At 33.9% G+C, this 15,959-nt stretch overlaps 1 protein-coding gene across 1 annotated transcript; it reads right to left on the bottom strand.

Annotated features, from left to right (window-relative positions):
• Nucleotides 1-4,845: 4,845 nt before the first annotated feature.
• Nucleotides 4,846-7,751, bottom strand: LOC110039458 (nuclear pore complex protein NUP93A-like). The gene is made up of 5 exons (XM_020744519.1): nucleotides 7,740-7,751; nucleotides 7,544-7,630; nucleotides 6,536-7,438; nucleotides 5,146-5,327; nucleotides 4,846-4,912 (listed from the first exon to the last, which is right to left on the bottom strand). The coding sequence occupies exons 1-5, from the start codon at nucleotides 7,749-7,751 to the stop codon at nucleotides 4,846-4,848; spliced, it is 1,251 nt and encodes a 416-aa protein (XP_020600178.1).
• Nucleotides 7,752-15,959: the final 8,208 nt, after the last annotated feature.

The raw sequence follows: 15,959 nt of genomic DNA, 5'->3' as shown, positions 1-15,959 counted from the left end.
GTCTTATGACTACATGATTAGGGCTGTTAAAAGGACTCTTTGTTCGTGAACAGCTCGTGTTCAGCTCGTTAAGCAAACGAGTCGAACACGAACATACATTTTGAGCTCGAAATATAAACGCTCGCTCGTGTTCGGCTCATTTACACCCCAGACAAAGTTAAGTATTTTCTAAGAGCTATCCATGGGCACGGTCATGCTGGTGAAAGGTTTCTTCTAATTCAAAGTCAGTGTTATCAAAGCACAAAGCGCAATGCAATGCTCAAGGCTTTATTTTGTTTCCAAGGGCAAAGCTCAGAGTGAAATGATGCTTTTATGAACCAAAGCGCTAATAGGTTACACAAAGCTACTAATATATAAATACATTCATTAACAATTAACAAATCTAAAATATGACTTTGATATAAAATAAAAAAGTTGCACAATACATAACTTGAAGACAAATACTAAAGGTAAATCTGTAAATTAAAATTTTTGAATAATTTCTAATATTTTGTCGCAACAATTAAAAACTTAAAAATTACATAAAAAATCTACTTAGTTTGCCAGTATTTTCTTTGTTTATGGTATTGTATTAGCTCTAATTAGTTTGTAGATATAATGTCTTCCATTCTTTTCATTAAAATGATGTTTCAGCTTCATTGATGAGACTATTACTATTCATTGCTCTACTAAAAAACACTTTTTATACATTACATATGGAATTTGTGTTTGTATGCTTATATATATGAATTTCTTCCATCAGCTTACAAAACCGCTTTACTAAATCATAACTTCAAATATTTAAGTAAAGAATTATCCCCTTTATCTTGTCCCCTACTATCAAAATCTATTGCCTTCGAGATCTAGGGTGTAACAAAGTAGTCTTGGAGTTTGATTTTGTATTCAGCCTATCTTTGACTTTCATAGCATAAGTTATTAAAGTAGATTCTCTTAAAAGATTTAAATTTTTAATAAGCTTATGATTAATCCATTACCTTTATTAGCTATTTAATTATTTATGTGGGACATCCACAACCTAGATGAGGTAAATTTTTCGCTCATTGCCCGGGGTCAGTTCAATTCAGGCAAAGAAGGGTCGGGCCAGTCCTTCCAGGTATGGGCCTCCCTAAAATTTGGGGCGGGACCACTCCTCCTTACTCTAGGTCTATAAATATGTTATTTTCATGTTTTAGAACAGTTTTTCGATTGTGTCTCTATCAGGACAGCAGCCGGCATCCCCTGTTTTTCCTTCTAAGGATGTATTCGAGGACAAGCAATGCTCCGACTGTATCTCGCTCCGGGGTGATGATTATCTTGGACTCCCCTTGCCCCTGCATCCATACTTTATTGTTGCAACTTCTTCCTGTTGTAGCAGCCCAAGAACAGCCTCTCACGTGGTATCCCTACAGCCATCCACCTTCCAGCCTCCTCTCTTTCATCTTTTGGCATTGCTGCCACTCCAACCTCCCCCTTTCCAGCAGTATCCCACCTTTCCACCCATCCCAACCTGCTGTCCCTTGCCTCCAAACCTTCTCCTCGCTGTTGTCATCCTGAGGACAGCTCGCCAGTTGCCTTTCTACAGTCCAACCCTTCCATACTTGCAGTCCTCCCCCCTATCTTCATTCCAGCACTCTTCATACGCAACCAAACACCCTCTTCTTGGTGCTGATGCCTCACACCAGCACCCCACATCTTCATTCCAGCACTCTCCATCCCTTACCACCTCCATAGCCGACACCACCGCCCCAAGCCTCATCCTAGTTTCAGTTTGTGTCGTGTCAGTTGTTTTTCTCTTTCAAGTGTTGGTTGAAACCGCCTATTAGCTTTTGCAGTACTAAATTTGTTTCCTTATTGTTGTTTGGGTTAACTCTGATATCCATTACCATGTCATGTTTTAATTTATCCATAATGCCACCAAAGAGAGGAGATGTTGTTGCCACAAGTACTAATGGTAGCAAGTGGATTTGGTATGGGAGTCACACATATCAATAGAGGTCCTCATTATGTCGTTAGAGGTGAAATTACTACCTGACTAATAGGGATGTAGTTCAAAGGACTGGGGTTAGAATCTTAAATCTCAATTATTGATCTGTTTCCCTAGTTGATGATGTGATGCATGATGTAATAAAAATCTTATAAAGCAATTTACATCCAAGGCCAAAGTTTCTCTGCTCATCACGTAGAACAAACTGCACAGCAAGAAACCAGTCACACCAACCATTATGGAAGCTCATGTCAAACATCTGGTATCAGTTGTGCAGGAAGCTGAAGTCAACTAGATGAATGTAGCTACTCAAAGTTGCAATAGAGTTCAACATGCTCTGCAAGTTAGCAAAGAAAGGATGAATCAAGACATGAACACTTATATTTGCTTGGTTATTGTCAGCTCCTGCACAGTTTTTTTCTATAAGAAGATAATGTTTCTTTGGGTTGTTGGGGAGTAAAATATGTGAGCTTTTTACGCCGTGAATTTTGTCAGCAGTGCTTTTCATTTTCTTTATTTTATTGGGGATTTTACAGGGTTTAACTAATGTTAATGTATTTCAAAAAATCAAATAGTCAATCATTTTTAAATGGGCATTCCACTAATTTGGGGCATGATGGTATGACTTTAGTCTGTTAAAGGCAATATTGTCATGAGATATACCCATATAGGCGACGTAAATCTCCCCCTGATCAATCCATGCATCCAGCTTCACAGCATCTACCATCCCATGATATGTAGAAATTTCACATTGGTTTCTTCTTTGAATGGTTAACCATATCTTTTTATCCTAGCAAACTATCCTTGTAATTGAAATGGACGGAGGAACACAACTTTTTTTCTTGAAACTAACTACTTGATAACAACTACATTCGGCATAGAATCACTAATAGCCATTAATTGACTTTCTTCCTCTTCTTGTTCGTCTCTTCTCTGATTTTCAATCCATCATCCAGACTACAAGCAGCTCTTCCTTTTTTTAATTTACCTCTTTGTTTGTATCATGCACTGAGAGGTGATGCTCTAATACAAACTTGATCCGTAGCTAACCTTTCAACGTTATTACTTATGCCCATAATGACAAGTTAAAATGGGCTCAAGAAGTTTTAAATACTTTTCTGAAGGATTCCAAATGATCTATCAATCAATTAAAGGAACCTCAATTGCTATTTCACGCGGTATATAACTTTTCTTACTATTTTAAACATCTTCCTTTGTTAGACAACACATCATTTATTTATTCTGGTATGAAATTCCTCCATAACAGCAACACGTTGTTTTACACATCATTTATTTATTCTAGTATGAAATTCCTCCATAACAGCAACACGTTGTTTTCGGCTTTAGATTGCAGCGAACATCAATTTGTTTCTTTTTTTTGTTTTTTTTTTTTTTTTTTTGAGGGTTTTTTTATTTTGGTAGTTTCTTTTTGGTTTGAAACAAGTAACAGTGACAAGCTAAAACCAAGGCAGCACAGTGAACCAACACAAAACCAAAAAAAAAAAAACCTCTGCTACGGTATTTTCTTCTTCTTTGTTTTTTTTAGCTGGAGTGGCACTGAAAAAAAAAATTGGGGAGGATTTAAACTTTGGATTGATTTCATTGCCTAATATAAACAAATATAATGAACAATATTTTTTATCAATTTCCTAAAAAAAAGGAAATGTTATCTAGAATAACCTAGATACTTTAAACTAAATGATAATTCTAGAAGAAATCAGCTTATTCAAAATTTAAATATTAAGATATTCAAACATGTTAAGAAAATCAAATTGATCATTATCCAACTGCAATTTAAGAAGTGATCTTGCGGTCTAACATTTAAAGCCTTAATAAAATTGCACCTATAACTCCTGATGACATCTTCAAACTCAAGGACGTAATCTAAGAATCACCATCGTCAGTAATTTTCATAAAGATTTGGACTGATTCTTTTGATATCTTCACAATCTAATGCACAAATGAAAGTTCCTAATATAATTTTTCAAAACGGACAGTTAGATTGATAACAGCATTCACAATCTAATCATTGGATCACAAACACGTTCTTTATTAATTTTTCTACTAAAATATCCATCAAGATAAGAAAAGCATCAAAATAGTCCCCCAACTTTTTGCAGGGGCCATTGTAGTCCCGGGATTTATAAAATTGTTGGAGTCCCAAAATTCTTTTAATATGGAAAAAAGTCCCCGATGAGGGCTACTTTACCCCCATTAAAATAGTTCGAATACCAATTTAGCAATTTTATAAACCCTGTGACTAAAATGACCCAATATAAATAGTCAGAGAATTATTTTAACACTTTACTCAACAAGATAAATTAGAGGACTATCAACATGAATAGATATTCTCAAAAACAATTATTCTTTGGGTTTGGTTGTCAGCTACTTTGACAGCAGTTTCTTTGTTTCAATATATATGTGTGGATTTTGATTTAGCAATGCAGATATTTTCTTTTAATTAGTATGATGTTTCAATTTTATTGCTAGTAGATGCAGTATTACTATTGCATTAGTAAAAAAACTCTCTTAAGATATTGTATTGAGACATAAATGTGTTTGTATGTTTACATATGTTAATTTGTTCCTTTGGAATATAAAATAGCTTCACATGTCATTAACTTTAGAAATCTGCCAAACAAGTTAAGATTAGGTGCCTTCATCATATCCCCATATTACTAAGTGTATCCACATTTAGACCTAGGGGTGTGATCTTGACTCCACATGGTTCTAAATTACTTATTAAAGGGCCCCCTTCATTATACCAATAGAAAATGTTTGAAAATAAGAAAATTAGGATTGATGTTATGGATCCCATGGAATACATTTAGGAACTCACAAATTAAAAGAAATATGAAAAAATAATAATATAATAGTGAAATCTACAACATTGCCCAACTTTCAAGTACTTCTACTGGGATGCATAATTCCAAAGGATGACTGTGCAATCTGAAGGAAAAAATATGGATCAAATTCGAAATTAGCAACATTTAAATGAAAAAAGCACAAGTATGAGTAGATACAAGCGTTGGAAGGCACTGAGGAGACAAGGCCTCCAACAAGTGAGAGTTATTATCTAAAAATTATATGAAGCAGATTGTTTGCAAAAACAGATTAAAAATTAAGAAAAGATGAGCAATGAATGAGTAAATATAATATCAGAAAAGAAGTGTAAGAAAAACCTAGTATCAGCCGAATATCTGAAAGTCTCCAATATGTCATTCCCAGATTGAATAAGACTTGAAACCCGACTATCACCATCTAATCGGCCACGCAACATAACATAGATAGCATCAGAAAGACATTTATTTATTGTTGCAAGTGCCCTTGCAAAGGCTCCAACTCTCTTGTGTATTTCAACTGACTGCAAGTTGCAAGCAGATAAATCCAAAAAAAAAAAAAATACCTTAGACTTCAAAAATGACCATAGCAGAACAAGCATAGTAACACCCCAATACAAAAAACCTTAGACTTCAAAAATAACCATAGCAGAACAAGCATAGTAACACCCCAATACAAAGGTCCAACATCAAAGGAATGAAAATTAAAGCAAAAGATTTAACAAGCAACACAATTATATCTATAAAACTAAAAACGGATAAAATAAAAGCGAAATAAATGAGAATATAAACTCCAATGAAAAACTTTTCAAATAAACAAAGATATACCCTTGTGAGCTTTGAACAGTTTGATTATGAGAATACTATATTCCAAAGTAAATCTTTTCTCCCCAAAAGAAAATGTGTTCTAAAGTTGATAGAGACAATTTAAATCCTTTCAAATTGCACCAATGTTTGAAAGAATATCACAGTAATCTTCATTATGTAAAAGAAGATCAGTAAAACAAAAAGTAAAATTGAACTTTCTTTAAGAATGATAAGATATTATAAGTCCCATTGAAAATACCAGGCAGTCCTTTGTGCTGTATGGTGCTATGGACATATGCTACTTAGAAATTAATACAACGGAAGGATTAAAATAGTTCAGTGATTTAAAAAACAAAATAGTTCGGTGAATAGAAAAATAGTTGAGTGACTTCAATATCATCCGAACAAGGTAACCTGGAAGAAAAAAACCCTTGAATATCATGGCGACAAAAAACAATAGCTTCAAAAACGTCAAAATAACAATGGCATACAAGATCAAGTTTTCATCTTCGAGTCATAAATGGCACATAGTTACCATTTATGCAACGATAAGTTTACATAAAATTGTCGATGCAATACCTAACTACTGTTTCAGACACCTCCATAAGTAATATTTTACCTATGAAAAAATGCCATATTACAAGCCATCTAAATTTTGTGATAGAAGTAATATACTTTCCAAAAGGAAAGATATGAAACATGGGACTACATGCAAAAAATTGAGCTAATATTAACTAGAACCCAACACAAAAAATAAACAGATAGTTTTAAGTTTATGTCTAACATTATGCCATTTCAAAACAAAATGTCCAGCGCATCAAATCTATTGCATTATCAAAAAAAAAAAAAAAAAAAAAAAAAAAGAGGAAACAAACCAAAAAAAAAAAAAAAACACACCCAACGAAGAGAAAGCAAAAAGGCATACTCTGTCATAAAGCCCAGCTTCTTGAGACTGATCCGCAGCATCAAGTAGAAATTGTTCTCGAGTCTTCGAATCCATAAAATATTTTATCAGTTCGCCCTCTTCCCCTGTGCCTCTGGGGCCAAGTAAAAGCAAAATACCACTATCCCTAAGCAGGATCTCAGTTAGAAGTTGTTTTAACATCAAGTTTCGCTGCCTCTGCCGATCAGCACTTGCCCGCCCAATCCATGATAATTCTCCCCCACCCATAACAGCAGCAGCTTGAGCATAATATTCAACTGCTAAGGACAAATTACCATGATGCAAGTATAATGAGCCATACTGACGTATAATGCTAGCAACTTCTGCACAAGGATCCATTACACCAATCTTCTGAGTGATTCCAGCACCTTCAGATATACAACCTTGATCTGCTAAAACTATGGAAATATGAACAGCATCAACGTTATAACCTTCATCACCAACTTCCTTGGACAAGTGGAGAGTGGCAGGAAGTAACTGTATACTGAGAAGCAAAACATAAGGATAAACTAGGGGGTCCTTCCCATTTTTAGTGTAGTAGGATGGTTCAAACTTGTTTAAATAACCTTGAAGGTCCTCCAGACTATATGGTACCAAGCCATCACTAAGCACAACAGAGGATGATTCACTAGAAAAATCACGTACTGCCGACAACTTGAACCACATAAAATCCTCTATGGTATTGAAAAGACTTGGTAGATCTCTTAGTAATCTGTCAATCTGGCGCCGGCAACCAGAGATCATAGCATACAAAAGCAACTTTTTCCTGTCATATCCAGGTCGACCAACCCGATCACTCATCCTTAGCAGTTTCTCACATTCTTCAGAGGCAGTGGAAGCAGTTTCTGGAGATACCATACCTCCGGTTGTAATCCATTCTGCTAGCTGAAAATAATAATAATAATAATAAAAATAACTGCTGATAAAAAAAGATACCAATATAATAAAAAAATTAAAATTAAAGATAAAATTCAAGAAAGAAATTTATACCTGAGGGGCAAATTGGTGGGCAACTCGAGATGACTGAGCAATGTTTCTAGCTTCATCATAATACCCAGTTCTCAAGCAAAAATAAATCTACATTCATTAAGGCAGGAATGGTCATGCCAAAGAAATTACACGATAGCATATGCATTCGCACAAAGATGTTCAAACAATGAGTAAAAAAGAGGGGAGTGGAAAGTACAAAAGATAGCATTTAAAGTTTTGCAGTCAGAAGATATTCTGATATTTATGCTTCAAGAAAATATCACAAAATCGTAAAAATATAGAAAACAAATTCTTAAAACTAAAAGATCTAAAATAAAACAAAAGATATCACTAGAAAAATTCAATAGCTTGTTTTTTTCTTCTCAGAAAATTTAAAAGGTTACTATTCTTAAGTATATATCTTGCAACATTTTATTATTGGAGTTTTTACATATGGAGATTCTTAAATAGTCTTATTTAATTATAAAGCCTTCCAAAGATTAAATTTATGCATGAAGGTCACTGTTTTCACTAGAAAAATCACGTACTGCAGACAACTTGAACCACATAAAATCCTCAATGGTATTGAAAAGACTTGGTAAATCTCTTAGTAATCTGTCGATCTGGCGCCGGCAACCAGAGAGCATAGCATACAAAAGCAACTTTTTCCTGTCATATCCAGGTCGACCAACCCGATCACTCATCCTTAGCAGTTTCTCACATTCTTCAGAGGCAGTGGAAGCAGTTTCTGGAGATACCATACCTCCGGTTGTAATCCATTCTGCTAGCTGAAAAAAATAATAATAATAATAATAATAACTGCTGATAAAAAAAGATACCAATATATTAAAAAAATTAAAATTAAAGATAAAATTCAAGAAAGAAATTTATACCTGAGGGGCAAATTGGTGGGCAACTCGAGATGACTGAGCAATGTTTCTAGCTTCATCATAATACCCAGTTCTCAAGCAAAAATAAATCTACATTCATTAAGGCAGGAATGGTCATGCCAAAGAAATTACACGATAGCATATGCATTCGCACAAAGATGTTCAAACAATGAGTAAAAAAGAGGGGAGTGGAAAGTACAAAAGATAGCATTTAAAGTTTTGCAGTCAGAAGATATTCTGATATTTATGCTTCAAGAAAATATCACAAAATCGTAAAAATATAGAAAACAAATTCTTAAAACTAAAAGATCTAAAATAAAACAAAAGATATCACTAGAAAAATTCAATAGCTTGTTTTTTTCTTCTCAGAAAATTTAAAAGGTTACTATTCTTAAGTATATATCTTGCAACATTTTATTATTGGAGTTTTTACATATGGAGATTCTTAAATAGTCTTATTTAATTATAAAGCCTTCCAAAGATTAAATTTATGCATGAAGGTCACTGTTACACGCCGTTATGAAAACTTACCGTTATCGAGCCAATATTTTCTTCCTTATAAGAAGATCTGAATGGTCGCAGTAAACCAGTAAATACCTAATTGAAGCCCTATTCTCTTGATGCGGCAATGGTGCCGATGGAGGGTTTGGAAACGCAAGATGATTCCAAACGCCCTTGAAAATTTGTGAGGGTAGATCATTCAATTAACTATTCCGAATTCCATTATTACCTTCCCAATTAGTCGGATTCAAATGAACTCAAGGATTTGTTCTTGGAGATTGAAGAACAACAAGGGGAAAGAGAAGGGAAGAGGAAGATGTGGAGAAGAATGGATTCGGGAGGAGGGGGAAAAGAACGAAGGGTTTGACGGTGGAAAAAGGTGGCAGATTCGATTCATGTAGGAAGAGGAAGGAAATGGTGGTTTCATCTCTGATTCTTTTTTTGCTTTCTGAAGTCCTTATTGACAGCAGTGTGGAGTCTCCCTGCTAGACATCTTCTTCCATTTATTCCGTGAGAAATCTCCACAGACGTGAAAAGGCATGCAGGCGGATGCAGCAGTGGGAGGAGAGACGAGACATTAGCGGAGGAGATGTAGGTGTACGAGAGTCATAACAGTGACCCTCACGAGTAAATTTAATTTTTGGAAGCCTTTATAGGTAAATAAAATTATTTAAGAAACTCCATATGTAAAAGCTCTTATATTTATTTGTATTTTGATCCTTACTTATAATCATGTGGTGTCCATTTTACACTTTTATTCGATGACGTTATTGTGACGGTTCGTTTTTATTTTATTGTAATGCTAGCATTTCGAAGCGAACGGGTCAAGACACACAAATATATCTAGAGACGGATGGAGGAAGATGGGACGAAACAGGCAAAGGGCAAGATAAAGTGATTTGGAAGGAAACAGGACTCTTGTAATCAAATCAGAGAAGAAGATAGTATGAAGGTTGTTTGGTAAGAGAGGGAAGCCGAGCATGAGCAAAGGAGCAAACCTCAAGTCAATTCGATGTGGGAGCTGCGATCTCCAGCTTTGCCGAAGCAGCGAGATGCGGAAGGAGGAACGAAACCCTTTTCGAAGCTGAAAGACTTTGGCTTCCCGAAAGCAGAACAGAGTAAGGTGAGCGAAGGAGACGAATAGTGCAGGAAGTGAAATTGTCAAGCAAGAGACAGTGATGACAGAGGCTCGCACGAGCAAGAAGAAGTGCAAGACCAAAAGAAGGTGATGCGGAATGCAATCATTGCAGCATGTAAGATAGGTGTGAGCGAGAGCTGCTCGAACGAGATAGAGCTGGAAAAAGGAGGTATTGAGCATAGCAGAGAATTTGAGATGAATTGAGCGATGCGGACTAGGCTCGTGAAACAGTTCTATGATATGCAAGAGGTGACACCGTGCGGGACTCATGCTGGAACCGAAAGACCAAACCAAGTTAAGGTAAATTTTGATAGAATATTTCATTCCTAAATATTTTAACATTATAATATCAAATTTAATAAACTATTAAGATTATTATATAAATTAGAAGATAAATTTAATGATAATTTTTTTAAGAGAAACTACTAAATTTTCAAATTAATACATAGTTAAGTTTAGATAAATATAAGATGTTATGCTGATACATACCTACATACATATATACATACATACATACTAAGATGTTATGCTAATACATACCTACATACATATATACATACATACATAAAAAGATTGAAAAATATGCTATTTTGATACATTCAATTAGAATACTTAAAGACGCTATACATGTTAAATTAATGGCAAAAAAAAGAACAAATTTCAATAGAAGTAAACATTAATAATTTAAATAAGGTTATGTAAGAAGAATCAAACGAGGAAAATTTTAATATTATATTGAGAAGGTTAATAATTTAATTCTGAGCAAACATTAATTATGATTTATATACTAATTAAGTACAAAGGTTAATTAAACTCCTGTAATTGAATAAGAGAAAGAAGTAAATAAAACCTACTTACTGTAAATTTTTACATTTATTATTAGATGTTCAATTAAAAGGGAAGTAATAGTGGAAGGACAAAAATCTGTCGGTGAAAAAAATAAGATAGTACAGTTACGCTATGACAAAATATACTTTCTTCTAGATTAATTTCTTGGGTAGTTAATGATACCTGCTAAATTCAATTGTACAATTGTATCCTGATTTATATTCAAATTTATTATTGGTCATGACCTAGTGAATGTTATTTGTCTTTAATAACACTTATTATTACACATTAAATGTATATAAATTGTATAATATGAACTCATGACAGATACGAATTATATAAACGGATTGTTTGTGTGTGTTGACTATGATAAAATTCACCCCATTATACTATTAAATGGGGATGCTAAAAAAAGATATAGATATATAAATAATATAGTACAATATTGAATATTTTGAACTATTATGAACTATCATATTTGAAAAAATAATTTGTCTTTTTTTATACTTATTCATTATATTTTTTTTACTGGTTATGCATACTAATTTTTTATAATTATGTTATCATAGATAGAAATTGGAGTATTCCCTGAATTGTTGATAACTCGGAAGAATTTAAACTAAGAATTCCAAGTTTTAGACTTGAGTTAAAAAATGAAGGCAAGAAAAATAACGCAACCAACCTAATGAAAGTTAGTTCAAAATTAGTTTTAGTTTTTAGCTAATTTAAATTATACTTGTTAGTGGCTCTTTCAATTTAATTTGGAGGATCAATTTTTTTAGTGATAGAAAATAAAATTTAATTTCACCAGCCGATCATTTTACTCTGCCTTAAAAATTTCAAATCTCATAGCCGAGTCGTGGCAGCGATAATGGTGAGAAGCAAAAGGGAGGGTGCGAACAAGAGAGTCAAAAGACGTCTATTTACTGTAGTGAACTATATGTTTGTAAGTTTCGCTAATAAATTAGCATCCAAATGCATTACATAATCTATGCACAAGGTTGAGTTGTAATAATTTCAATCATGTTGTCTAGGAATATATTTGTTCATCATTCATTTGTCACCAACAGAATTTGATAGAAGAAAAATGAAAGTAGCAAATTTAAAGCTAACAACTTTAAGATGTGAAGTTTCCGTAAAAAACTAAAACATTGACCTTTTAGTTAAATTTCTAAGCAAATCACTACTTCAGAATATACAAAGGAGGATGCATTCATAGCATTCTAATGATCATTAACAAGCAATTCCATAATGAGATTTATTATAATTTAGAACCATTTACCTACTGAGTAATTTCACTCAACCCACAAGTAATTTACAATTTTACAAGAAAACAAGTTATAGACAAGATGGACCCCAGAGATTCTGTGTATAGGTGTTGAGAAGTGCGGCATGATAGGTATCATAGTTCAGCTTTATTTTTATGTTAAATGTAAAAGTTTAAATATGAATCAAAAATTATAAAATTAAGTTTCATGAATTAGAATGATTCTTTTGTACTTTTGTGGATTTTATCTGATTATGAAATGAAACTATTAGATAGGTTATATCTGTCCGACCGTCAGTTCCGACCTTGGATCATGACATAAGTAGTATCAAAGCAATGTTTAAGATTGAATAATATAATTGTGATGAAAGAGCCAATAGAATAATTAAAAGAAATATTTAATAATAATTAAACAAATTAAAAATTTTAAATTAACAGTACTAAATAATTATTTTTAAAATCCAAGCATCTTGATGGACTTGAGATTCAAGAGAGAGGAAAGTAGTTGAAAGTGACGGCGTGTCGCTTGTTGTTAATGGTAATACAAATAATCTAACTCAGATTATGACAACCAAGACTAAGTTGATTCAAGAATCTAGATAACAGTATAGTGTAAGTGAAATAGTTGTTGTGGATAAATATTTAAAGAAATCCCAAGTCAACGTCCATCGTTGTTCAAGGGAACTGAAGATCCGATTGAGGCAGAAAAGTGGCTGATATGGATACAGAAGATATTAAATAGAATGACATGGCCTGATGAAAGAAGAGTGTCTTTTTTAGCTGTATTTATGCTAGATGGAAAGGCTGAAAGGTGTTGGTGTGGGTAGCGTCAAGATAGGTTAAGGGACATACCCAACAGGACAGTTGTTGTGGATAAATATTTAAAGAAATTCCAAGATCAACGTCCATCGTTGTTCAAGAGAACTGAAGATCCGATTAAGGCAGAAAAGTGGTTGATATGGATACAGAAATTAAATAGAATGACATGGCCTGATGAAAGAAGATTGTCTTTTTTAGCGATATTTATGCTAGATGGAGAGGCTGAAAGGTGTTGGTGTGGGCAGCGTCAAGATAGGTTAAGGGACATACCCAACAGGATGATAAATTGGGAGGATTTTGTTGAGCTTTTCGAAGAATGGTTTGTTCTCCTATCCGCACAAAGACAAATGTTGGACAAGTTCATCACATCGGTGTAAGAAAAGAAGCCGGCTATGCAATATGAAACAGAGTTCGCTGCAATGTCAAGATATGCCCCACAACTGATAGCTACTGCAAAACATACGTGTTATAGTTTCCTTTCAGTATTGAAGGATTCGATCAAGCAGTTGCTGATGTCATTGGGTATTGATGACTATTTAGTTTTAGTAGAGCGAACTACAAGAGTGGAGATTGATTATCAGTATAGCTACTTAGAAGCGTGAGGAGATGCACAAGAGGAAGGCTATTGACGAAAGAGAGCATGTAGATTAATCAGAAGGATTCAACGCGAAGAAGCCCAAATTCAGTTTCAGTGGCGGCACTTCTCGTAAAACTAACGTCACTTGTATATGAAAAACAACATAAGGATGAATGTTTGATGGGCTCCGATACATGCTACTGGTGTCGTCAACCTGGTTATACAGTTATAAGATGCCCGTCATTTAGCCAGAAAACCTTCGATAAACCAAAATCAGGTGGAGTTCCTTCACAGAAGATTACAGATAGGTAGAGAAGGATAGAGTCAACATATTCAGCTCCTACTCAAGTTCAATCAGGTCAGCAGATTCGATCTCGAGTTTATTCTCTTACTAGTAGAGAACTTGAACTATAAAATGTCCGTCATTTACCCAGAAAACCTTCGATAAACCGAAATCAGGTCGAGTTCCTTCACAGAACATTACAGATAGGCAGAGAAGGATAGAGTCAACATATTCAGCTCCTACTCAAGTTCAATCAGGTCAGCAGATTCGATCTCGAGTTTATTCTCTTACTAGTAGAGAACTTGAAGAACCTACCGCTGATGATGATATTGCTAGAGATTAATGAGTGTTATGTTTTATCAAAAGTTATAGAGTTTGTGGTGTGTTGTTATGTTACCTTGCTTTAGCTGTGATGTTATCATGTTTAAATTGATGGGGAAAGTTTAGTTAAGTTATATTATATCTAACATTTATTTTATTGTATCTAGTTTCCATCTTAAAGAATGAGAAATAAATTTTTTAATAAATAGATAATTTAAGTTTTACTAGCTTAATGAGAAGTAATTGAAGGCTTGGAGTGGATTTGTAATTTTGAGGACAAAATTTTTATAATAGAAGATTGTAATAATCAGTAAATAAATAAATAAATAATATTTTTTGCCTGCTTACGACACCTGTGAAGCGGGGCGTCGTTCGATGAATAATCGCATCGCTTAAGGGACGTTAATAGAAGATTTTTTCTCGTATCCTCTGGTTCAAAGCCACCAAAAAAAAGACAGAGAGAGCGAGATAGAGTCAGAGAGATGGAGTGGTGAGAAACAGAAGAAGAAGAAGAAGAAGAAAGAACAAATTGAGGAAGAGGAGACGTGCGGCTTGCCTACGATTAATTCCTTCCATTCCCTTAAGTGTACAAGCGTGACAAGGGATCGACGGCTGTCGAGTGCCATGAGCAGCAGGTGGAAGAGGAAGAACAATAAGCTCAATTAGGTACCTGGAATGCTCGAGCGGCTCACCCAAGCTTTTCACGTGTACCATCGACAATTCTTCAATCATACGAGCGTAGAAGGGAAGGGAGAAGGGAGACGAAGCTGTGAGTTTGCTCATAAGCATCAGTCAAGATTTGGTACGCTAGCTCTTCGGCAGGGAGTAGGAGAGGAGCAAGTCATTTCTTACCTCTAATGCGACTTGTAGAAGCTCGATCAAGAGGTTGGGGAGGAAGAGTGAGGCTCGCGGAAGCTCTACATGTGTGAGGGGAAATCCATCGAATATTTACTGGCTCGGTTCGCAAAGTTAGGGCAGGAAGAGAAAAGGTAAAATAATACCTTAATTTGTTTTTAAGTTCATATTTTAAAAATCAAAATGTAATTTAAATATTCAAATGTGCAATTAAATTGTCTTTGAAATATTTAACGTTAATCGTCGAGGAGGCTAAAGCAAAATAAGAGGGCTTTATTGTGGGAAAAAAATTAAAGTACGACGACAAATTTTAACAATTAAATGTTATTTTCTTAAATAATTAGAGAACGGCTAAATTAAAAAATTTAAGAACACCAAAACCTAAATTTAAGGCTTAATAAAGTGACTCTTAAATGAAGCATGCCAAAAGAAAATTTAGAATGCCTCTTAAAATAGAATTAAAAAAGTTAATTTATAAAATGTGAAAATCTTAATGTAGGATATAGCTGATATAATTTAATTTGTTCCTATGGATACCTCCAAAAATTTAGATAATCGAGAAAAGAACAATTTGACTATACTATTGAGATGGTAAATGTGATTTATTTTACAATTATTCTGTTTATTTATTGTTTCTCAGCCTTTATATTAAATGAAAAAGTGCGTATTTTTTTTAATGTTAAATGCAAAAAATTTAATAAAATGTGATATATGCATGTATGTGGGAGTCAGATATAGCTGATATAATTTAATTTGTTCCTATGGGTACCCCAAAAAATTTAGATAATCGAGAAAATAACAATTTGACTATACTATTGAGATGGTAAATGTGATTTATTTTACAATTGTTTTGTTTAGTTATTGTTTCTCAGTTTTTATATTAAATGAAAAAGTGCGTTTTTTTAATGTTAAATGCAAAAAAATTAATAAAATGTGATATATGCATGTATGTGGGAGT

This window comes from Phalaenopsis equestris, unplaced genomic scaffold (assembly GCF_001263595.1).
Source record: "Phalaenopsis equestris unplaced genomic scaffold, ASM126359v1 Scaffold000002, whole genome shotgun sequence".
In the NCBI taxonomy this organism is placed as follows: Eukaryota; Viridiplantae; Streptophyta; class Magnoliopsida; order Asparagales; family Orchidaceae; genus Phalaenopsis; species Phalaenopsis equestris.
The sequence above is the reverse complement of the archived record's forward strand: the minus strand, read 5'-3'. Positions and strand labels throughout refer to the sequence as shown.